The sequence below is a fragment of the Camelina sativa genome, chromosome 11 (assembly GCF_030686135.1).
Source record: "Camelina sativa cultivar CO46 ecotype springtype chromosome 11, ASM3068613v1".
NCBI classification, from domain to species: domain Eukaryota; kingdom Viridiplantae; phylum Streptophyta; class Magnoliopsida; order Brassicales; family Brassicaceae; genus Camelina; species Camelina sativa.
In genome coordinates this window covers 38,350,596-38,376,310 of record NC_141890.1, presented here as the reverse complement: position 1 = coordinate 38,376,310, position 25,715 = coordinate 38,350,596, and the positions used below count along the sequence as shown (strand labels likewise).

Genomic DNA, 25,715 nt, shown 5'->3' with positions numbered 1-25,715 from the left:
ACCAGGTTTTTTCACTCATCAGTTAAAGGAAACAGATCTAGAAAAAGACTGGATGTGCTGCGGGATCAGAATGTCATCTCCATAGATCAGAGGCTGCAAAAGGAGAGGTGGCTTCCTCTTATTTTCGAAATCTGTTCAAATCCTCTAATCCAACTAGTTTCTCGGCTTGGTTTTCTAGTATGGAGGAAAGAGTCACCCCTGAAATGAATTGTAGCTTAATAAAACAAGTTTCAAAAGAAGAAATAGAAGAAGCGTTTTTTTCTATAAATCCATCTAAAGCACCAGGACCTGATGGAATGTCTGCCTTTTTCTTTCAACAATATTGAAGTATTGTTGGAGACCAATTGGTGGCTGAGGTAACAATTATTTTTTAAATGGTGTCTTTCCCAAGGAGTGGAACCACACTCATCTCTGCTTGATTCCAAAGATCATCAACCCTTCTGTTATGAGTGACTTGAGACCTATTAGTCTTTGCTCGGTTCTTTATAAGGTTATATCAAAAGTCATGGTGAAGAGATTGAAACCCTTCTTGCCAGATATTGTTTCAGAAACCCAATCAGCTTTTGTTTCAGAGCGTTTAATTTTGGACAATATTATTGTTGATCATGAGCTTATCCATAGTCTTAACACAGATAATACGATCTCTTCTGAGTATATGGTGGTCAAATCTGATATGTCCAAAGCTTTCGACAGAGTAGAATGGATTTACTTAAGATCTCTTCTTTTGGCTCTGGGTTTTCATGGTAAATGGGTACAGTGGGTGATGTTGTGTGTGTCTACTGTGACATACTCGGTTATTATAAATGATCAACCTTTTGGGATGATTCTCCCACAAAGAGGAATAAGGCAGGGGGATCCCTTATCACCTTTCTTATTTGTCTTATGTGCGGAAGGTTTGACTCACCTTCTGAATCTGGCTCAACAGGCCAGTAAAATCTCAAGAATGCAGATTCAAAATCAAGGACCAAGCATTCATCATCTTCTTTTCGCGGATGATAGTTTTTTTTTTGTGTAAGACATCAAGTGAGGAAAGTAGAGCTTTAATTGCTATTTTGAAGGCTTATGGTGAAGTATCGGGACAACAAATCAACCCAACTAAGTCTTCTATATCCTTTGGTTCTAATATTCATCAGCAACAAAAGCAGCATATTAAGAACAATATGGGGTTAGTTAGAGAGGGAGGAGCAGGATCGTATCTGGGGCTTCCTGATTGCTTCAGTGGCTCTAAGGTCCTAATGCTTAACTTTATAGAAGATAGGCTTCAGTTCAAGCTGTCGGGTTAGTACTCAAGATCACTATCTCAGGGTGGGAAGGAGATTATGCTGAAATCGGTTGCTATGGCCATGCCAGTCTTTCCTATGTCTTGTTTTAAACTTCCAAAAACTACTTGTGATAAGCTAGCAAGTGCTATGGCAGATTTTTGGTGGAGCTCTTGCGAACAGACTATGAAGATTCACTAGATTAGTTGGGAGAAAATGTTTCTACCTAAAGAGATTGGAGGCCTTGGGTTTAAAGATGTGCGTTTCTTTAATCAGGCTTTGTTGGCAAATCAGGCGTGGAGAATCCTTCAATATCCAAATTGTCTTTTTTCTAAGCTCTTAAATTCAAGGTACTTCCCATTTTTAGACTTTTTGAAAGCTCCTCTGGGTACTTGTCCTTCATACGCCTGGAGAAGTATCTTATTTGGAAGAGAACTGTTAACTAAAGGTCTGATCAAGAGAGTGGGAAATGGGTCCTCGATAAAGGTTTGGTCTGATTTATGGCTAGAAGCTGAAGTGATAAGACCTCCCTGGATGATGAATCTTCTAGTTGACATAGACTTAAAGGTGGAAGATCTTATAGACTTTGCGAGAGGAGGATGGAATGATCAAAAGTTATAGGATAACTTGTTCCCAATGGATATCATTCTGATAAAGAAGTACAAACCTATCATCTCCAAAGAAGATTTCTATGTGTGGAGACATAATAGAAGTGGAGACTTCTCTGTTAAATCTGCTTATTGGTTAGCCTGTCAGGTAAATAAGATTTCCTTGATTGAAGAAGCATCGGTCCAACCATCTCTCAACATCCTTAAAGCACAAGTGTGGAAACTCCAAACGGATCCCAAAATAAAAGCTTTTTTTCTGGAAACTTCTTAGTGGTGCTATCCCTGTAGCTACTAGGCTGAATAAGAGGTATGAGTTTAAATCCCACTTGTGTTATTTGTGGTGTTGAAGAAGAATCAGTAAATCACGTTATCTTTGCTTGTGCAAGAGCTAGACATATCTGGGCTCTTTCGGACTATCCCTCTCTAGAGTTTTGGTTTGATAAGGGATTGTCTTTTCTAACATCCACCATTTGTTAGTTAATAGGGATAACAAAGCTTGGCCTCAACATATCAAAAGAAGCTTCCCTTGGATAGTATGGAGGATTTACAAGAACATAAACCTTTTGCTCTTTGAGGGTAGAAGGTTCTCACCGGTGGAGTCTGTGGAGAAAATTCTTGGGGATGTCGAGGAATGGTTCTATGCACAAATAACAGACATTGTGGATGGTCATAATGTTTCTGAGGCCCAGAGGGCAAGTGAAACTCATCAATTCCAAGCCCCAATATTACAGAGTCAATTCATGATAGTAAATGGTATCATCCTCCTGATAGATGGCTTAAATGTAATATTGGTATAGCTTGGTCAAAAAGGAATCAGTTGGTAGGATGTGCATAGGTTTTAAGAGACGAAAGAGGAGAAGTACTCTTACATAGTCGGAGAGCCTTTTTTAATGTATCTTCGAAAGATAAGGCATGTTTTTTGGGGTTATCGTGGGTAATGAAAAGTATAATTAGTCACAAGGTAAACAGAGTCATTTTCGCTTCAGAGTCGGCTACTATGACAGGCTACATACAAAGGCCTCAAGCTTGGCTAGCGTTTAAATGGGAATAGGTGGAGTTGTTTAAGATCTTGGAAGGTTTTTTGGAATGACATGTTGTTTTGAAGAAGTTTTCAGCAAATATAGGAGTTCATCTCATTGCTCAAAGTGTTACTAGAGATAATCGTCTCAATCTTCTACTTTACTAGCTTCTGGTTAATGCCCATCTCAGCTGTGAGAGCTTATTCTTTTGCAAAGGTCATGTTCACTCAAATGACTTAGCTTAGTTTAGTTGATCGGCTAGGATCTAAATGTGGGTTGTAAGACTGTAAATATTTTCTCTTCAATATATAATCAATAAGATGACAAAAAAAAAAGATCTTAAAGCATGAAAAAAATGAGCTTCTTGAAAATTATGACCTTATAAATTACTAAAACAAAATAACATGTTTTATGTGAAAAAACAAAACAAAAATAAACAAAATCATACTCACTTTGTAGATTTTTTTTTTTTTTTTTTTTTTTTTTGTTAAAGGGTTTTCCTATTTCTTGACTTTTTAGGATCATAGATGTAAAAAAACAAAACGGGCTTGGCCCTTACAAGGTGGAAACAGAAATTAAAAGACAGAATTTAAAAACAACAAAATAACAAAAGGCCTAAACCCAAAAAGGGGAAATCATGCCCAATGAAAGAGAGGCCCATGAAGCCAAATCAAAGCCAAAATTAGGTCAAAGAGAGAGCAACTACCGGTGCCGCGAGGGAATCGCAAACTGTGATACCATATTTGATTAATTTACCATAAATGCAAACAACGTTGTTTTTATAACATAATATATTTTAGTCTTATAAAAAACAGAAACAAAAACAAAAAAAAAAATTATATCTTTCCAAATATGTTTGTGGATTAACTAGTAATGACGTGTATAAAACAATAGAGTCTTGGACTCTTGAATTCAATCCTTGGTTGTTACATATAAAAAAAAAAACCTTAAATCAAAGAACCAAAACGATGTCGTCTAATCTAAGAGAATACGACTTCACTACAAATGTGTCATCTGAATCAACATTCATTAGAATTAACCCCTGTTTTAAAAATTCCCGCCTAGCACCGATTACGTCCCGCAAAATCGTTAGGCCCATCCTCTCCATCTCGATTAATGACTAATCCTCACCTATCATCGATTATCCAATTATATCTATCTAATTTGATTATAACCCGTCTAATTCGATTACTTACCACTTAATTTGTATATAATGATTATTTTTAGAGCCAAATATAAATTAAATATGTATATTTTTGTCATTTAGACATTTAAATTAAGATTTTATGATGTTTTACAATAACTAATGTACAAACTTTTAATGAAAATCATAAATTTTCTTTTAAAATTACCTTTTTATGTGTTTATGTTGTAAATCATTGAAGATGGATCTCCATAACCGGTCCATACATGTCCAAGTCCACAAGGCCCATCGTTTTACCTCATCTTATTCCTTGTCGGTTTATGATTCCTATTGTACTTAGGGTTTTGTGTACTCCTGTATATATGTACTATTATCGATTGAATGAATAATACACAAGAGAATACAATCTCTAGTTTCACATCTTTCATAACATGTTATCATCACAAGTTTGCTCTAAACTCAACTGAGAAAATTCCCTAACCTTAAAACCGCCGCACATCATCCCTTGTTCGTTCAAGCTCGCAAGCGGAGGTTAAGCTAGTGAGCAGTCAGTGTTCGTGACCAGCTCGTTGTTTGTGATCAGTCCGTTGTTTGTGATCAGTCCGTGTTCGTGATCAGCTCGAGGTTTTCCGAGGTCTTTAGCTCCCGGATCAATCCATTCAAACCCCAATCGGTGTTAAGGTAAACAATCGAACTCATCGGACACATATATCGAATCTGATCCCTAATAATATTAGAACCCTAAAATCTACATATACACAATCAACAAATCAAAACCCTAAAGCTATAAACCCTAAATTCTAAAACATTAAAATCCGATTGTTTTGAGGTTAAGCATTGCTTAGGATAGATTGATTGTTATTGTATGATTGTTCTATGTCTTGCATGAAACCCTAAAATCAAAACTTTAAAATCGGAACTCTAGAGAAAACTACTTCCCTAAAACCTCTTGTCATAATCCTATTCAAAAAAGGAAAACTTAAAAGAGAAAACCCTAATTCCCAAATTATGTTGCATATTTCCTTATTCATACTAGATCAATTATGTCTGGAATTGTTTCTTGCATAACCTAACCACATGATCATATAAGAAATTACTTACTAGGACCAGCATGATCCGGTCTTAAAAACCGCATGGCCTAGACTAAAACGATTGCATGGTTCGGTTTTAAAAACCGCATGGCATAATCTAAATCGGGTGTATGTTTGTGTCCTATAGATGTCAAAGATCAACAATCTCCAATATGCTGCACTTAATGTCTCTGGTGACAACTATTTACAATAGGCATTGGATACTAAGATTACCCTGAAATCAAAGGACTTATGTGAATGTATCGAGGATGACAATGATACCACTGAAAAAGAAAAATATAAGGTGATTCTTCTCATATGCCATCATCTTGCACCGAGTCTAAAAAATCAGAACCTTACCATTGAGAATCGTCTTGAACTTTAGGTAGAGTTGAGAAATAGATATGGTCACCAAAAGACGATGCTTTTACCAAAAGCCCAATTCGATTGGAAGAACCTAAGAATCCAGGATTTTAAATCCTTGGATGAGTATAACTCAGAGCTGTTTAAGATAGTTTCAATCTTGAAACTATGTGGTAAGGAGGTTACTGAGGAAGACTTTCTAGAGAAAACATTCGCAACCTTTCACACAAATAACATACTGCTTCAGCAACAGTATCGTGAAAAGGGTTTTAAGACATATGCAAGTCTAATCTCTTGTTTGCTACTTGTTGAGCAGAACAATGAGTTATTGCTGATGAACAGTGCAATGAGACCTCCTGGTTCTACCCCATTACCAGAAGCCCACAAAGCTGATATGACCAAGAAAGAACCTAAAGAGCCTAAAGAGGCTAAAGAGTCCAGAGAGACAAGTATCACAGCTGTGGTTGTGGTAGAGGACGTGGTGGTCGTGACAATTACCATGGAAACCATTATGATGGTTATGGCCGTGGGAACCGATCCGACTTTGGTCGTGGTCGAGGTAGAGGCCGCGGAATTTTCAAACAGCAACACAGAACAAAATCGGTTTGCCACTGATGTGGTATGGGAAACCATTGGGCAAAGACGTGCAGGACACCTAAGCACCTTGTTGACCTCTATCAAGAAAGTGTGAAAAAGAATCCAGAAGCTAACTTGGTTCATCTCGATGGTGAAGGAGATTTCGACCATGAGAAGGATGACCTATTGGATTATGAGACTTCGGATTGCCTAAAAGAGGATAATTAAAATTGACATCTATTGTTTTGATTTATTTTTTATTTTACCATGTTTATGAATTTGGATTTTATTGAATTATGATTTTGGTTTAAATTCAATTATTTTATTCCCTTTAAACATACAATTGTTTGCTTTATTACTTTATGTTTAAAACATGATCCTTGTCCATTTAAGAAATGACTGAGGACAAGAACATACTTATGGTGTATAGTGGATCAAGCCACACGATTTTGAAAGACAAGAGATATTTTTGTGAATCTCACTTTGAAAAATGCCAATATTAGCACAATAGCGGGTGTAGCTAGTCTTATTGAAGGCTACAACCATGCCTATATTCTCTTACCTAAGGGCGCGCATCTTGAAGTAACAGATGCTTTATATTCACCTAGCTCAAAAAGGAGCTTATTGAGTTTCAAAGATATTCATTTGAATGGTTTCCACATTGAAACTAAGGGTGAAGGGAACCAAGAGTTCTTACATATTACTGAGATCACCCAAGGCTTTAAGAAAGTCCTAGAGACTATACCCGCATTATCCACTGGCCTTTACTATGCCAAAATAAATATGATAGAAGCTAATATGGCAATGAACAAGATGTTAAATGAACAATTCACTTTATGGCATGACCGGCTTGGGCATCCTAGTTCTAACATGATGCGTAAGCTAATCTTAAATTCAAGAAGGTACACTCTAAAAGAGAGACGAGTTATCCTTAAGAATCTCACGTGTGTAGCATGTGCACAAGGAAAACTCATTGTAAGGCCATCACCAGTCAAAATAACTAAAGAGACATTAAATTTTCTGGAAAGGGTACAAAGAGATATATGTGGACCAATACACCAACCATGTGGGATGTTTAGATATTTTATGGTCCTTATTGGTGCATCGACCAGATGGTCGCATGTTTTTCTATTATCCACTAGAAACCTATCCTTTGCTAGATTGCTGGCCCAGATCATACGCCTGCGTGCACACTTTCCAGATTTTCCACTTAAGACTATACGTCTTGATAATGCTGGTGAATTTACATCTCAAGCGTTTAATGATTATTGTATGTCCATGGGGGTAAGTGTGGAACATCCCATGGCACATGTACATACACATAATGGATTAGCTGAATCCTTCATTAAACGAATTCAATTGTTTGCTCGACCATTACTCATGAGGTCGAAGCTTCCTGTGTCGGCTTAGGGACACACAGTATTACATGCAGCAAAGCTTATACGCATCATGCCATCTAGTAAAAATAAATATTCACCATCCCAATTACTCATGGGTCATGAGCCAGACATATCCCAACTAAAGACATTTGGGTGTGCCGTTTATGTATCCATTGCACCAACAAAGAGAACTAAGATGGGACCTCAAAGGAGGATGGGAATATATGTTGGATATGATTCTCCCACCATTATTAAGTATCTAGAGCCGACCACGGGTGATCTATTTAAGGCTAGATATGCGGATTGTCAGTTTGCTGAATTCAAATTTCCTACATTAGGTGGAGGGACAAACAAGCTGGTCAAAGAAATATCATAGAATCAAACATCCTTGAATTGGCAAGATCCTCAGACATATAGATTTTTAATAAGTCTGGCTATAAGAGAAAGTCTTGATCTGCGGCTAATGGATGTAGTGACCGCATTTATATGGCCCACTGGATAATGAAATATATATGAGATTACCAGAGGGTATTGAGCTCAAAGATAAGAAAGGTTCTCGAGAACAGTACTGCATAAGGCTAAACAAATCCCTTTATGGACTGAAACAAAGTGGGCGTATGTGGTACAATAGATTGGGTGAGTACCTAGTCAAAGAAGGCTATAAGAATGATCCCATCAGTCCATGTATTTTTATAAAGAAGTTTGCAAACAAAGAATTTGTGATCATAGCAGTATATGTGGATGATTTGAATATCCTAGGAACCTCTGGCGAAATTACCCAAACAATTGAATATCTCAAAAAAGAGTTTGAAATTAAAGACCTAGGTAAAACTAAGTTTTGTTTGGGATTGCAACTTGAGTACATAAATGATGGAATCCTTGTGCATCAAATGGCATATACTGAAAAGGTACTCAAGAGATTCAATATGGACCAAGCACACCCATTGACCAGCCCAATGGTTGTGAGAAGCTTCAATTTGGACAGTGATCCATTCGGTCCAAAGAAGGACGATGAAGAAGTTCTTGGTCCAGAAGTGCCATATCTTAGTGCCATAGGAGCTTTAATGTATTTGGCTAGCCACACTAGACCAGATATATGTTTTGCCGTGAACCTCCTATCAAGATTTAGTTCTTGTCCGACCCAAAGGTATTGGAACGGTATCAAACATCTATTGTGTTACCTACAAGGAACAATGGATTTGGGTTTATTTGATACTAACCATAACAAAGAAGGTTTAGTTGGTTTTGCTGATGCAGGTTATCTATCCGATCCACATAATGCTAGATCTCAAACTGGCAATGTGTTTACACACGGTGGTACAGCAATTTCATGGTGTTCGATGAAGAAGACAATTGGGGCCATATCATCTAATCATGCAGAAATTTTGGCTCTGCATGAGGCTAGCCGTGAGTGTGTTTGGTGTAGATCAATGACTCAACACATCAGATCAGATTGTGGCATGGCCGATGACAAGGAACCGACTATCATGTATGAAATAACACCACTTGTATCGCACAGCTCAAGGAAGGTTACATCAAAGGAGATCGGACGAAGCATATTTTGCCTAAATTCTTCTTCACACATGAACTACAAAAGGTCGGTGAAGTTCAAGTGGTGCAAGTTCAATCTAGCGACAACTCAGCCGATCTTTTCACCAACTCATTACCGACATCAACATTCAGGAAGCTCATGCACCAGATTGGGATGCGTAGACTCAAGGACTTTTAGTGATGTTCAGAACAGGGGGAGTAATACGTGTTGTACTCTTTTTCCTTCACCATAGTTTTGTCCCACTGGGTTTTCCTGGTAAGGTTTTAATGAGGCAGCATCCCCAAGCGTATTATGATGATCTCTTAGCATCTGCACGGTTATGTCATCCAAGAGAGAGTGTTGTAAACCATTGAAGATGGATCTCTATAACCGGCCCATACATGTCCAAGTCCACAAGGCCCATCATCCTACCTCCTCTTATTCCTTGTCGGTTTATGAATCCTATTGTACTTAGGGTTTTGTGTACTCCTATATATGTACTATTATCGATTGAACGAATAATACGCAAGAGAATACAATCTCTAGTTTCACATCTTTCATAACAGTTTACCATAATTTTAAAGACAATACTATAGTTTATATATTATTTATTATTTTTATTTTAACATAAACAGAATTATACATATATTTAATACTATATATTTTTATTTTATTATTAATTTAATAAAATAACTCTAAAACTAATCCCTGATTAATCCCGTTTTAATCTCTGATTTTCTCGCTAGGCCCTCCCCGACCGCACGACTAGCGCCTAACGATTTCTAAAAATAGGGAATTAACTAACATTCATTAACTAAAATATAAAGTTTGGGTATGAAAATTTTGTGCGTTTGGGTATGAATTAGCACAACAATTTTTACAAACAAGTTTTATATAAAAAATGATATCTAGAATTTTCTCTATAAATTTTCATTAGGTGGTTAGTAATTTGAAGAAAAGGTTTAATTAAACTCAATTATATTAATTTCAAAAATTAAGGATTCAAAAAGTTTTTAATTACTATAAAATCTATTTACCAAATTTATTTAAAACAATATAGATTGACTTAAAAAGCGCACTTTTATTTCCAATCCCATTGATTTTTTAAAGTTATTAATTTCAAAATTAAAGATTAAAAACTTTTTAAGGATTTAAAAAGTTTTAATTATTATAAAATACTAGGTTTTGGACCCACGCTACGCGTGGGTGTATTTAATATATTTTGGTGAATATTATATATGATTGATGATAGTTATGAAATACTATCTTATAAAAACATTTCAATTACTATTAAGACAAAAATTTTAATTTCAAACACACAATTTTAAAAAATATAAAATATATAACATTATACTTAAAAGTTATACTCTTTAAAAATTCAAATCTGATAAAAAAATCATGAATTTATAATTAAACGTTATACTATTTTTCTTTCTCTTTTTTTCGTCAGTTTCCTCACATTCTTCTACTGAATAATAATTCAAAATCTCTTTTCAGACTACAATACAACTTGCTAACCAATCAAACTCCACCACCAAAATCATTGCCAATTTTCTCGTTAAATTTGATCAATTCATGAAAACCAACATAATCACCACATGCACTCAATTATTGATACTTTCACCGTATACGTACTCGGTTTTAGATTCACACGTATTGAAACTACTTAAATCAAGATCCTTAATATTATAAAAATTGTAAATTCTCAAACCAAAATCTTTAATACTACAAAATTATAAATTACTTGGAAAGAAAGTAATATGAACAAATGTATAGCTAATAAAACATGTGTGTTTGTCTTCGATGTTTCTTCTTTAAACCTCAAAACTTGACTCAAACAACATCAAATCTAGGTCTTGCGACGTCGATCCTTCTTTTTTGATATATTTTGGTAAAAATTATATATAATTGATGACAATTATGAAATATTATTTTACAAAAAGAATCATGAATTTAGTTGGATTTAACTGGACGTCCAAGCGATGCGGATCGAACATTTGTATTGGTGACATTGCATATACTAAACCATTTCTTTGACCACCAGACAAACGAAATATTTTTAGAATCATGAATTAATCTCGTTTTCTCATATATAATTGGTCGCCACCGTCTATGTCTTCGTATTTTTTTCTATTATTTTCTTACTCTTCATATTTTTTATCGTCATTTTCATTGTCAAATTTTCATGATAATTGTCATCAGTACTTTTACCAACCGGTTCTTCTTTATACTCTTCTTCTTTCTCTTCCTTGTTAGCTTCATCACATTCTTCCATTGAATAATCATTTAAAACAATTTTTTTAGAATACAACATAACTTGTTAACCCATCAAACTTCAAAACCAAAATCATTGCCTCTTTTCTCGTAACATTTATCCAATTCATGGATCAACATAGCCACCACATGCACTCAACTATTGATAATTTCACTCGTATACTTACTCAGTTTTAGATCCACATGTATTAATACTTCTCGAACCAAAATCTTTAATACTATAAAATTGCAAATTACTTGCAATTGTCGTCGATTATTTTTCTTTAAACCTCAAAAATAAACTCAAACAATAAGGAATCAAGGTCTTGCGACGTCAATCCGTCTTTCTTAGACCCAAAAATAAAAATATTACTGAAACAATATCAAAATCACCTATAAAGTCATACACAAAAACATGTTTTACAACTTATAAGAGATGTAAAACACAAAGAGAGCTAAATAAGATATTTTCAAGACATGAAAAAATCAAATATATAATAATTAATAATACTTAAATTTTTTAAAAAAAAAAGTTTAAATATATATAATATTTTAAAATTAGTTTAAATATTTCTATTGTTTTAAATTTTTTTACACTAAAATACTAATGATACTTAAACTTTTGATACAGTTTAAATATTTATAATATTTTAATTTTTCTATGAGAGTATTTATACTATTTTAAAACATTCTATAAAGTTCAAATCTATGCTAAATAAAAGTTTAACCTTTTAAAAGTTTCATCGATTATAATATTATAAACTTTAAATTAGTAAAATATTAATGATACTTAAACTTTTGATAGAGTTTAAATATTTATAATATTTTTAAATTTATATGGGGGTATTTATAATAATTTTAAGCATTCTATAAAGTTAAAATATTTATAATATTTTTGAAACTTTTAAAAATTTCAATATTTATAATATTTTAAACTTTATAAAAATTTAAAAATTATAATAATTAGAAACTTTTAAAAGTGTTTATTTGCTCAACTAAAACATCAGATTAAACTGAATAAAACTTTTAAATTTGGACGCTTGATAAATCAAGCTTTCCTGCTCATTCATATTTGGAAGCATATTAGTTTTATTTATAATGGTTATGAATCAATATTTAAAACTTTTTTATCCAATGTGGGACGTTGTACATGTCTTTTATTTTTATAAATTTAAATTTTTCTTTTTTCTAAAAAAACTTAATAATATAGAAAACCACTATATTTTCAAAAATGTTAATAAGTGAGATGTCTAATCCCTATTGGTTGTTTAAAATACTACGTGGACACTTTAAGCAAAAAATGTTAATTAGTGACATGTTGAATCTCTATTGGCTCGTTAAAATCGGATGTGGACAGCCATAAGAAATTATAACTCCTTAAAATTTATTTGTAAATGATACACATAAATAACCTTAAAAAAACTTTTATTTCCAACCACATTGATTTATTTCCTAAAATCTGGAAAAAGATAAGAAAACAAGATATCACAAAGTTGACAAAAAAAAAAAAAAAATCAAGATATCACAAAAGTTGCTTAATCTCTAAGAATAAATAGTGTTACACGTAGGTTGACAAATGAAATATTGATACATGAATTTAGATAGCCACACACGTGTATATATATACATATACAAATAGAGGAAGGAAGACATAATATTGTAGACGTAGAATAATAGAAGCAAAAGGAATGGAGATATGGTTACTCATTTTGGCCTCTCTCTCCATATCTCTCCTTGTCAATCTCCTCTTCCTTCGTCGCCGTGACTCTTCCTCTCTTCCGTTACCACCTGACCCTAACTTCTTCCCTTTCCTTGGAACCCTCCAGTGGCTCCGGCAAGGCTTAGGTGGTCTAGACAGCTATCTCCGCTCCGTCCACAACCGTCTAGGTCCAATCATCACTCTCCGCATCACTTCCCGCCCCGCCATCTTCGTCGCCGATCGTTCTCTCGCTCACCAGGCTCTCGTCTTGAACGGCGCCCTTTTCGCTGATCGTCCACCGGCGGCTCCGGTCAGCAAGATTGTTTCTAGCAACCAACATAACATCAGCTCGTGTTCGTATGGAGCCACGTGGCGGCTTCTCCGCCGTAATCTCACCTCTGAGATTCTCCACCCGTCGCGCGTGGTATCTTACACTCACGCGCGGCGGTGGGTTCTTGAGATCCTCTTTGATCGGTTTCGTAAGAACAGAGGTGAAGAACCGATCGTTGTGGTTGATCATCTTCACTATGCAATGTTTGCGCTTCTTGTCCTCATGTGTTTTGGTGATAAGCTCGACGAGAAGCAAATCAAACAGGTGGAATATGTTCAGAGGAGACAGCTTCTTGGCTTTACTAGGTTCAACATCCTTAATCTCTGGCCTAAGTTCACTAAACTGATTCTGCGAAAGAGATGGGAAGAGTTTTTCCAGATGAGGAGAGAGCAGCATGACGTTTTGCTTCCGCTGATTCGTGCTCGGAGGAAGATTGTTGAAGAGAGAAAGAAGAGATCATCAGAGGGAGACAACAAAGAGTATGTACAGTCATATGTTGATACTCTGCTCGATGTGGAGCTTCCAGATGAGAAGAGGAAGTTGAACGAGGACGAGATTGTGAGTTTGTGCTCTGAGTTTCTCAACGCTGGGACTGATACAACAGCCACGGCGCTGCAATGGATCATGGCCAACCTCGTCAAAAACCCGAATATCCAGAAGAGACTGTACGAGGAGATCAAAAGCGTAGTTGGGGAGGAAGAAGATCAAGCAAAGGAAGTGGAAGAAGAAGACGCGCAGAAGATGCCGTATCTCAAGGCGGTGGTGCTGGAGGGTCTCCGGAGGCATCCTCCGGGACACTTTGTGCTACCGCATAGTGTCACGGAAGACACCGTATTGGGAGGGTACAAGGTACCGAAGAAGGGGACGATTAACTTTATGGTGGCAGAGATAGGGAGGGATCCAAAGGTGTGGGAGGAACCAATGGCGTTCAACCCGGAGAGGTTTATTGGGGCCCAAGAAGAATCGGTGGACATTACCGGTAGCAGAGGGATAAAGATGATGCCGTTTGGAGCTGGAAGGAGGATATGTCCAGGGATTGGGCTAGCAATGCTGCATCTGGAGTACTATGTGGCGAATATGGTGAGGGAGTTTGAGTGGAAAGAGGTCCAAGGTCATGAGGTTGACTTGACGGAGAAGCTCGAGTTCACCGTCGTCATGAAACACCCGCTTAAGGCTCTTGCTGTGCCTAGGAGAAATTACTAGCTAGTACTCTTCTACTTCGCTTTGTTGCGCGGTTTAGCGTAATAAATACACCAAAGGCTAGGTTATATTTGATGATACTATGGATTCAAAGTTTTAGTGAAGGGAGTACATTTTTTGTACTTCGGAACAAATGATATAAATTAAGAACAATGCTTTTATTTTCTTCTTTGTACCATGCCTAGTGTTTTGTCAGCTGGAGCTAGAAAAGTAGGATTTATAGTGGACGAGATATTTCGTACGTGACTTCTTGACGATGGGCGTACTTTTGTTGAGAAATTGAAAGGAAGCATTTGTGATATAGAACCTGTTCTTTTCTCTGTCGAGCGACATGCTCCGGCGACCATGCTCCGGCGACCAGAAAATTAGACAGAAGACGCTGGTTTTTTCCTCTTTAAATGTCGCTGGTTTTCCTCCCTTCTTCCATTGTTATAGCTTTTGTTCTTAATAATTGATGTCGCTGTTTTATCCAGAGTCGCCACTTTATCTGGCGTCTCATTTTAGCGACAATTGCATCGTTACTTTAGGTTTTTCAATAGGAGATGTGTCGCTGGATCATTAAAAAAAATAAAAACTACTGCTATTTTGAGTGTCGCTTGGCGACAACTAAAAGAACAGGGCCATACTAGATAAAGCAATATGTCAAGAGGATTGGAAGGTCTGGTGGCCAAGACGTTTCATTACAATCAATCATATTGCCTTAGTGTAACAACATTCCAAAAAATCACAGAGAGACTTAATGTGTATTGTGATTTGTGGACGAGATATAATTTTATGTATGACTGGGTTGGTCACTATTATAGAAGAAAATGCTGTGAACAAGATAAGTGATGTTACCAAAAAACAAGATAAGTGATATCAATGAATGCATGAGTTTCTTTCGTATCCAAAAGTATTGGGTACACAATTTAATTACACAAAAGTGTGTTAGTAACGTCTTCTTCAGCTTGGTTTCAAAATCTAATGTCTTCTTGACCTTTGGTTTAAAACGCGGAAACGACGACGTTTTGTCTGTCACGGCTCCGTAGGTTTTATAACAAAAATTCAAAAAGTTATTGGCAAAGAAAAAAAAAACCAAATTCAAAAAGTTTCGTTTCCTCCAACAAAATTGAAAAAAAACAAAAAAAAAAAAAAAACTTGAAATTGCAGAAAATGGAGAAAAGGCTCCGGTCATCTCTCAAGACATCCGCCGACGAATTCATCTCAACGGCCATCAAATTAACCCTAAAAACCTCAAAGGCGTCGCTGAAATCAATCATTTACGCCGTGAAACCCTCGTCGGACCTCTCATCTTCTCTCCCACTCGCTCTTCACAACTCAATCCACCAACACACAGAATCCTTCCAAAAACTCGATGATGATGATACCACTACTCCCTACGTCCCTTCTCCTTCCAATTCGCCTCCGCCGAAACGCCAACGAGTTGGATCCGTACCCGATTCGGGTCAGCGTAAACACGAGATCCTCCTTAGTTCTCTTCAGGTTCTTTCTCATGCTGTTCATCTATGCCTTCTGAATCCCAAAAAAGCGTTTTCAACTTCGGATTTACTTCCCGCTGCTCAATTTTTGCATGATAATCTTAGACTGTTCGAGTCGGATTCGGTTCTGTGTCTCGAGATTGCTGGGATTTGCGAGTGTTGGTGGAAGGAAGGTTCAGTGGGAAGAGAGTCTTTGATTTCGCAGTCGTTACCGTTTTTGCTTTCGAGGTCATTGACGTTGAAGAAGAAAGTTGATGTTCATAGAGTGTATATGCTTAGGGAAGCGTTTACGTTGTTTGATTTTGAGGATGAGAGTATTGAAGATCTGAGGATGTTGCTGATGCGCTGTGTGGTTTCTCCTCTGTATGTGAAGACTGAAGATGGTCAGAGGTTTGTTTCCTTTGCCTTTGGGCTTAGTCGACAGTTGATGAAGGCCGGTCTTGCTGTTGTTAAGGCTCAGATCCCTTTGGCGAGGAAGTCTGTGCTTGAGGGTTTTGGTGGGATTTTATTTAGAGCTTGGAAAGAAGTGGAGCAGCAAGATTTGAAAGGTGAGATTGAAGATGGGTTTTTACAAGGGATTATTGATACTTGTATTCACGCTAGTTCTTGCGCCTTTGCTGCTTCTTTAAGGAGGGTTTTGGAAGGCTTTATCAGTCAGCGAACGACTCAAGGAGTTGAGAAGCTTCTCTTTAGCCTTGCTGAGCCTATGATATTTCGATCATTGCAGGTTTGTTTCTTTTAAGTCTTTGCCTTCTTCTCAAAGAAGAAACATAGGGGTGATATAAGCTGAGCCGTTATCTAGCAGGAAATGATTTTGCTACTCTTTATCTTCTTCTTTCAGGTTGCAAATTCAAATGTTCGTTTAAATGCTTTACATTTGCTTCTGGATCTTTTCCCCATGGAGGATCCTGATGCAACAAAAGAAGCAAAAGATAGCCTACTTGACAAACAGTTCTACTTGCTGGAAAAATTGATGAGTGATGAATGTCCAGATGTGAGGTCCGTTGCTGTGGAAGGTCTCTGCCGAGTTTTCTATCTTTTCTGGGAAGTGATCCCATCAGCAACAATTACCAAGGTCCTCACAAAAATTTTCGATGATATGTCACATGAATCGTGCAGTGAGGTTAGACTTTCAACGGTTAATGGTATAACTTACCTCCTCGCAAACCCACAATCCCATGGCATACTTAAAGTGGTTCTGCCAAGACTGGGGCATTTGATGCTAGATAGTGTTACTTCAGTACGCGTTGCCATGGTAGATCTGCTGCTTCTTTTACGAGATGTTCGTGCTTTCCAGTTTAACACGGTAGGAGGAGGGCCTTCCATTTTTGTTTCAGATGCGTGATAATTTTTAATTTACTTTTCTTGAGTTACTGGTTAAACAGTTTCCTTGTTATACGCAGGTAGTGAGCTTGGATGTGTTATTATCTGTGCTTGCCTCTGATCAGACTCATGTTGCTAAGGGAATCGCTCGACTGCTAATACCATCATACTTTCCATCAAGAAAGAGAGCTGAGGAGGCTTGCCAGCGATGTAGAACACTCATAAACAGAAACCCAATGGCCGGTGCACGGTTTTGCGAATTTTTAGTATCTTTAGGAGCAACCGTTCAATCTGTGCTGCACCTTGTTGGGTTCTTGTTGAATTCAGTCTTGTCAGGTGATAAGCTAGAGGAGAACCAGACTGAAGGCTTGCTTCGTTCTGCGTACTATCTCTGTAAAGATTTGGTTGCTGATTCTGGGTGTATGGCCTCCCTGAAAAAGTTGTTACCTGGAGTAAAATTGAAAAGCTTGCTATCATTTGCACCCACTGCACAGGCTCAGTCATCTGTCTTCGATATAATCGCTATGATCTCCCCTGATATGGTCTCTGACGTCCTAGAAGATTGCATGAATTTAGTTGTCAATTGTGGTGGTTCGCCTGGTGATCCAGGACGACAGACTGAGTTGAGGTCTGTACACAAGTTATTCCTGTCTTCTAATGCCTTTTCTGACCTCATTGGAACTTTTACCAGTATCATGCAGAAGACTGCGTACCGTTGTCAAATCAATTTTGGCTATGAAGTAGAAAGAAAGAATGTGCATTCCATGTCGAGGAAGAAATCAAAGTCCTCTGGAAAATCTTCCGCAAGGTGGAAACATGTTAGTGGAAAAAATACAATCAGTTTTGAGGAAGATTACTCGGTTGCTGTGGGAATAGCATGGCAAATAAAGGATTTACTCGCTATCGAATATGCTCGTAAAGCTATACTCAAGTCTGATGCTGAGGAGCTACTCCTTGCCTTAAAAGTTGTCTCCCAGACTAGCATTCTGCAAGCCACTTGTTGCAGATACATGGATGTGTACCCAGTATTGGCATATACTTCTCTTGCTTTGCACATGACCCTTCAGAATCTTAATACGGATGCTCAGAAGAATGATACGAGGATCGCTGAGGCAAGGAGTTTTTGCTTTCCCTCTTGACACCTTCCTCTTCAAACAATCAGATTACTAATTATTGGGTTTTTTCCATTTTGTAGCAGGATATTATGGACCAAACAATGGATCACATCTTAGGCTGTACAGATGAACTATTTCAAGCAGCAGGTGACAGTGGAACGCCAGGCACCACCACATCTCCAGAGGCTAACCTTAGCAAGAAACCCGCTACAAGTAATGGCAACCAACTGAAACAAAAACGTTCAAATGCTGGTGAGTGGAGAGGTTGAGTTCATTCCACATGTTACCCAACATAATGAAATCTCTTCCTGTGGTAAATAACACATCCTGATTAAGAATTCAAGTTTCTGACATCGTCTTCATGCTTCATGCAGCTTCTGAGGGATCAAAGGAACGAGTTGTACTAAACAAGGTCAAAATACTAACTGCAATTCTTAAGTTTTTCGTTGAGTATACAGAGATGGGTCTAGCTTCCCATTTCCAAGCAAGGATGTTGAAGTTCACATCTGCATATCTGAAGTATGCCATCTCCATTTTGAACGACCATTCAACCGGTAAGTTACAATTTCAGGATGCAGATATGAAGGACATGATTCTGTGTACAAAAAGCTCCACCAGTTATGCCGGAAAGTTCATAAACCTAGTGATGAGAAACGCAACCGAAGCTTCTCAACCTTTGTTTGAAGCTTTTGACCTTGCAAATGACCTGCTTGATCTCTTCACCGCGGTTGAGATATCTCTAGGCCCGGCTTATGCATCAAGACTTGTGACAGCTTTAAACCCTTGGATACCAGATGTGGTTCTTGCACTAGGACCTTGTTTCATCAACAACAACTTGGAAGAAGAAAGCTCATACACCAGCTCGTTCAACCACATTAAGCTCTGCTTTCCGTCATGGCTCTTTACATGTGCGAAGATCGAACTACTTGAAATCAACAAAGAAGATGAGACCTCGGAATCCCATCTACAATTCCCGGCATTCAAAAGAATGAGAAACACCATAGTTTCATTGGTGAAAGGTAACTGTAAGGTGGTCGATGGAATTGGTTATTTTCTTTTGATATGTTCTGCAGTGAGTATAGAGAAGAAGGATTACAGTACAGCCCTAGGATTGTTGAACTTTGTATGTGTGAAATTGGTTAGTAGAGAAGATAGAGAGTGGAGAGAGCTGGACACAATGTTGGTGTTACTTCCAAGAATCTACCCGATCATAGAGCGAGAGATTGGTGAAGAAAGTGATGAAGATGTAGTTAAGAAACTGGAGGCCGCAAGAGATTTGCTTCAACCTGTGTGGATGTACCATGTCTACGAAACCAGAAGGTTTCGCATGATGGAGGAAGAAGAAGAAGAATAGATAGGAACATAAAATGATTGGTTTTAGAGTTTTTATGCATTGTCACATATTCGGGATCAGAGTGTGCTTTTGAATTCTTAAATTGAAATTGATCCTACCCGAAGAGAACAAGTCCAAGTTGTATCTGTATATGAGAGGTCTTTGAAGGTTTGGTCTGGCAGTTACAACGCCATTTCTTTTGCCAGATGACTTATCTAAAATAAAATACGGCGGAATCTCATTATGCTTTCACATAGTGACTCTTATTCAATTCTTTAGTATGTGAATAACTGATTACAGCGCCAAATTGTTTTTAGCTTTTCTAGACTTAGAGGGGCTTCCTGCAAATGATGATGCCAAACTTAATGACACCTTTCTTGTAACCTTCGATCATCAATGGCATTGTCAACGCTCCTTTTATACTCTTCATTCCACTACGAAGCAGAGACACAAGGCCCTTCCACGTCAACGCTGTTCGTATAACAGCCGGCCAGAAAGGAGCTACATTCTCTGACCAATCTGCACACTTAATATCCTACAAACACACATATATGTCAGATACTATAGTTAAGTAGCAATTAAACTCTTAGTTAAGTTCGGCAGTAGGTAAAAAAGGGTAAGAAATATAATACAATAACCTGGAGAGAATGGGATTGCAGCAAGTGGACGTAATCATCGGTGGAGCACCAAGCCGGGAGATAGAATGTCTTGCAGATTCTGTCCAAGAGGTTTTGCTCCCATGGCTGCAAAGCTTTCTCCCCCTCGGATAGGTTTCTGTGGCACCATGTCACTATTATTATCCTTCCTCCAGGAGCCACCACACGTACCAACTCGTTCACAAACTTGGCCTTGTCAGGCATATGCTCACCGCTCTCCATCGACCATACCAGATCGAATTTTCCATCTTAAATGGCTGATCCAACGCGTCCGCAACTTGGAAGGAAACCTATACATAGGTCCAATGCTGTAGAATTAGAGGGGGGGGGGGGGGGGGGAGAAACGGCTCATTTTTATCCCAAACTAGAAGAAATTAAAATACCTTATGAGCGAGTGACTGAGCAGCTGCGAGATCATTGGCTCGCTTGGCCTGAACAGGGCTGAGAGTAATGCCAATGCTCTCGGCTCCAAACTTAGAGGCAAGATACCTTGAGCTTCCTCCTATCCCACATCCAACATCCACTATTTTCTTTATCTTTTTCTCCTCCTCTTCATCTTCAGTCACAATCATTTATATGGCATTAACTCAACTTCATGTGTATAAATATATAACTTACAAGAGTAAGAAAGAGTTTTACATTCACCTACGAACTCTACTAAAAAGTTAGTAGTCTATAAAAAAATAACATCTAACAGTAAACTATACACTTATGAGTTTACAGCTATGTAATTTATTAAGTTTTGCAATCATATGTCATTCCAAATTTCCAATTGTTAAAAAAACAGAGTAAAAATTACATGACAGATAGTAAAAATTACATAAATATATATATATAGTCAGAGATGGCCTGGTGCTTATGGATGGAACGTGGCTAATAAAACCACCTTTCATGGGTTAACAGATTACATTATTTGACAATAAAAAGACAGATATCCCTATTTGATTTTTGCACCCCACAAAGATGAGAATGTTGTGTAAAATCAAGATTTTAAGAATCATTAAGAATCATTTTGTCTGTTGAACTCTCCTTTTTCACGATATAGAGTCTAATTGTATCGATAATTTTTGATATCCTATACTCCATTCGAAATAGTATTATGATTTAGATTACTTTTTGTCAAAAAAAAAAAAAAAAAAAAAAAAAAAAAAAAAAAACTCAAAGTTTCTTTCATGAAAGATTAGAGAGCGAGGGATTGAGGATGCACGAACCAGTAGTAACACCAGCGAAACGGAGAGACTCTTCAATCATTCGGATCTGAGCTTCTCGGTGACCAGAATCAGAGAGTTGCACGGAAGAATCAGAGTCATAAAAGCCATGATGCATGTGATCTCCCCAAATCTCTTCCCACAGACCCGACGTTTCGTTGTAGAACTCCGCTATTCCTTTACGTAGCGCCTCAGTGGAGGTAGCAGCAGCGGCCACAGCCACGTTCCCACGTGCTGTCGTCGTCATAGAGGCTGAAGATGATGGAGACCGAAAGAGAAGCGATGACGATGATGAGCCGAAAGAGGATGAGTTGGTTCGGTAAGGGAGGCTTGTCAGAGAAGAGGGTGCGAGAGTCGCTTTCATTTTTATAAACGAGAGAGCAGAGCACACAGAAACGTGACTAATTCAGGGATTGTGATTATTGGTACAGTCTGCTGAGTACAGATGACTTTGATATAACATTGGACCGACCATCTAAGGATTAGAGCCACATGACTGATTTAATGGTGGTGCCACACCCCACAGGTCTTGAGGAAAGGGCCAATCATGTACATCCATTTATCACTTTATCACTTATTTATTTATTTATTTTTCTGCTCCTAGAAGAAAACTAGGACAAGAAAATATCCAATTAAGTTAATTTGTTTGTCTTTTTGTATATAAAAGTAAATAGCAAACAAATATTGTTAGAGGTGAAGTAAGCAAAAGAGAGCTTAATAAAGTAATTGTTGACAACTATCACATGCTTGTAGGGATATGAGCCTCTTGAATTGCGGAATGAGTTAGGTTTCAGTACTGGTGAATAGATTCATAGGAAGATTAAAATGGTAGGAACAATATTTTGAGAATATTGGAAATAAAGGATAAATATTTAAAATTATGCATTCTAGTAACCCTTGGCATTCTGTTTTTTCGGTTTAATCAGTTCGGTTAAATCATTTTTTAAATTTTCGGTTTATTGAAAAGTTTGCCGAATTAAACCGAAATTTTATTCGGTTCGGTTTGTTCGATAATCGGTTTGATTATGTGTTTTAAAATTTATTCGGAAATAAATCGATTCTTGTTTTTTTCGGTTTATTCGGTTAACCGAAAATAATTTAGAAAAATAAGACTACGACGGTGACATATTACGGCCGACACCTGTTACCAAGAAACCACTAAGAACAATATTAGAACCTATAAGATTTAGAAAAACTCTACCTAACAAGAGTACACAGAGAAAAGGATGATTGGGGACAAAAATTACATGTACAAAGATTGGAGACTATGAGAACCAAAACTGGATTCACCTTCCGAAGTGTTTTCTGAACGGAGGGACTTACCACCGTTATAGTTCCGAACTGAATCTAAAGACCGACTGTTGTGAAATGAAAACGAGTATTATTGCTCTAGAGAGTTTTTCCATCCCCTTACAATATCTCCCCCTCTCTACTTATACTGCTTAATTACAATTAATATCATATCAATTTATCCCGTGAATCTCGCACTCTATAATAAATGAAATCTTTGACCAATCCTCCCGGCCTCCGAAGTGACTTGTTCGACGTTTCAATCTACTTCACTTCTCCGGTTAAGCTTAATGGGCTGGACTCTTTTGTGGCTTTAGCCCGTCTTGCTTGTTGGTTATGGGCCGAAGCCCATGACCCGAGGTGACCGATCGCGGTACCAACAGTTTATGGGCTGGACTCTTTCGTGGCTTTAGCCCGTCTTGCTTGTTGGTTGTGGGCCGAAGCCCATGACCCGAGGTGACCGATCGCGGGTACCAACAGTTGCCCCCCCAAGTCCTCCGAGCTGATCAGTTCAGAGGACTTTTGATCTTCTGTCGATCGTTTTGGGAAACTAAATATACCCCGTATCCCATGATTTGATCGCGGTAATGATGAGATTTTACCTTCCCGAACAAGTATTGGGCCCACCATGCGGCATAACACGCTATAAGAGAGAGAGAGAGAGAATTGAACCGGGACTTTTCGTATTTCCAGGTCATCATTGCTTCCTTTCGACACAACGTATAAAGGTAGTCACCTCTCTTCTCTCTTGTTATTTTCAGAATTGGTTTCTTTTTGTTGAATTATTTCTCTTTGCCCTTGCTTTCCTTGTTTTTTGCCGTTCGCAGGAAAGTTCTTCATCCCTTTCACGCCGATTCACCTTTTCTTTCGTTCTAAAGTCATGTCTCCCCCGAAATCATGGGCTGTAATAAATTTGGGGCTGCACATACAGTTCAACCCATATTACATTTAACATATATTCTATTAAATAAGCCTAAGCAGTCTAAATATATTAAACGCACCTAATCTAAGCATTTCGCTTATCAGTTTCTTTTAGTCTATCGTTTTTCTTCGAGCTTCATCCATGGCAGATCTGCAACATCCCCAATTCATCCTCTTCCCTTAGCCTGAGTTCATGAAGCTGCTTTGACGACAGGTGACGATTGAGGGATAACCGAAAAACCGTTTGGTAATGTGATGCTGAACCGAACCGAACTGATAACGGAATTCCCAAAATAATTTCGCCGATCGATTCAAGCCTTCTTCCACAATCGATGCCGATAACCAGAATAATCGGTTATCACTGAATGCCCAGGCCTACATTCTAGGATTAGAATTGGGGAGATATGCTTTATATTAACTGAAATTTTATTATACGTACGTTTAATGAAGTCTACTATTGGGCATAATTTTAATCATATAAATTATAATAGATAAATTCTATTATAATTATGTTATATTCTATAAATAATAGAGAATTATGTATTCTCTAGAATATAATAATGATATTTGTTGTAATGGCAAGCATTGAGTCCGTACGGGCCGTAACTGGACCTTGATACCGACTGCGTTCCTTTGACAAACGACATTGTCAAGAGAATATTCAAAGTTGATCTCATCAAAAGAATATTGGAAAATAACCTTATCTTATGAAGGGAATATCGGAAAACGGCTTATCTCATGAAGATGCGGTTACACAAATCCAAGTCCCATGAAGATTAGGGTTGGCAAGGTTTCTCTATAAAAATGGAGCTACGTCTTCGTGATACGACACAAAATCGAGAGCAAAGGCAAGATACTTCACGAAACCACAAGACGCGCGACTCAGTTCATAGATTGACTCGCTGCGCTTAATTTCTTGTACTTTGCAATCGATATTTTGATTAATAAAAATATTATTCAACTATTTCTTTCTCGTTTTCTGTAGTCTCTAAACGAATCGATTACTTTTTCCCAAACATATACCATATATATTAATTTTAAAAGTATTTAATTTAACAAGTTTATTTTGGTGTAGTGGTTAAGCTGGTATTTTAGTTCAGAATAGTACAAGTTCGAATACATGTTCAACCCGCGATCCATCTCACAGTAGTTGCGTTTGTGGGTGGTAACGGTTACTAGCGATTGATACCAATCACACAAACCGCTCCCAACCGCTTGAAACCACTAAATTTCAAAAGTTACTTTCTGCAAGCAGTTGCGATTGGATTTTTTTGTTAAAAAAAAATAAAACAAGTCAATGATACTGAGATATTATATATATATATATATATATATATATATATATATATATATATATATATATATATATATATATATATCTTCTACCTAACCATTTTATTAAGGATAGGAGAAAATGAAGTATAGATACGATTGAGGAGATTAGAAAATAAACAATTACAAGAAAATAAGATTCCAATTAACAATAATCCAGAAAACTTGATGTAAATTTAATGGCACATCGCACATGAGTTCAAAAAAATCTAAATAAATATAACATTTTATCAGAAATTTAAGAAAATAAGATTATTTGTGAAAATGACAATAAGATTATTTGTGAAAAATATTAAAACAAATCACCGGTGACTCTTCTCAAATGTCGCTTGATCATTCCTACCAATGCAACTGCAGCCCCACGGAACTGCATTACAAAAATCGTTATGTGAGAGTCAAGAAAACTAAAAATATGTCTCTTCCAAACATCAAGTACATTGGTCTTTTATAATTAATTTACCTTGGCCTTGTGTTTCATTGTGAGGAACTTATTGAGTGTGTGAGATTTAAGAGAGAAGATCTATGATCTAAAACATATTTTTTGTCATTTAACACATTACTTAATTAAATTTGGGAAATTTTCAAAAATACCTCTTTCATGGTGTCTATTTTCAAAAAGTACCCTTT

General features: G+C 37.2%; 2 protein-coding genes and 1 pseudogene across 8 annotated transcripts; 2 read left to right on the top strand and 1 right to left on the bottom strand.

The window, feature by feature from the left end:
- Nucleotides 1-12,841: 12,841 nt before the first annotated feature.
- LOC104725297 (cytochrome P450 89A2) lies at nt 12,842-14,597 on the top strand. Its single transcript, XM_010443929.2, has one exon. It carries the CDS (start codon nt 12,891-12,893, stop codon nt 14,433-14,435), a length of 1,545 nt encoding a protein of 514 aa, XP_010442231.2. The 5' UTR covers nt 12,842-12,890; the 3' UTR covers nt 14,436-14,597.
- An 853-nt stretch (nt 14,598-15,450) lies between these two features.
- Nucleotides 15,451-19,933, top strand: LOC109127408 (uncharacterized). Of its 6 annotated transcripts, XM_087474572.1 has the most exons (7): nt 15,544-15,914; nt 16,016-16,637; nt 16,752-17,216; nt 17,314-18,345; nt 18,432-18,600; nt 18,723-18,760; nt 18,920-19,933. In XM_087474572.1, exons 1-7 carry the CDS (start codon nt 15,787-15,789, stop codon nt 19,700-19,702), a joined length of 3,237 nt encoding a protein of 1,078 aa, XP_087330698.1. In that variant the 5' UTR covers nt 15,544-15,786; the 3' UTR covers nt 19,703-19,933. The 6 variants fall into 6 exon arrangements, with proteins under 6 accessions (XP_087330697.1, XP_087330696.1, XP_087330694.1 ...); XM_087474570.1 differs by having other exon boundaries at nt 15,488-15,914; nt 18,723-19,933; XM_087474568.1 differs by having other exon boundaries at nt 15,494-16,637.
- Nucleotides 19,893-22,024, bottom strand: LOC104725296 (tocopherol O-methyltransferase, chloroplastic-like; annotated as a pseudogene). Its single transcript, XR_015572100.1, has 4 exons — nt 21,549-22,024; nt 20,721-20,893; nt 20,320-20,627; nt 19,893-20,216 (listed from the first exon to the last, which is right to left on the bottom strand). The product of XR_015572100.1 is annotated as a tocopherol O-methyltransferase, chloroplastic-like (transcript).
- Between the last annotated feature and the right edge of the window lie 3,691 nt (nt 22,025-25,715).

Bases quoted from the DNA above. Each gene is read 5' to 3' on its own strand.
- LOC109127408 (XM_087474567.1), top strand. From the start codon at position 15,585: ATGGAGAAAAGGCTCCGGTCATCTCTCAAGACATCCGCCGACGAATTC. The intron at 16,638-16,751 runs GTTTGTTTCTTT...TTCTTCTTTCAG, and splicing joins TGATATTTCGATCATTGCAG to GTTGCAAATTCAAATGTTCG. The intron at 18,346-18,428 runs GCAAGGAGTTTT...TCCATTTTGTAG, and splicing joins ATGATACGAGGATCGCTGAG to CAGGATATTATGGACCAAAC.
- LOC104725297 (XM_010443929.2), top strand. From the start codon at position 12,891: ATGGAGATATGGTTACTCATTTTGGCCTCTCTCTCCATATCTCTCCTT.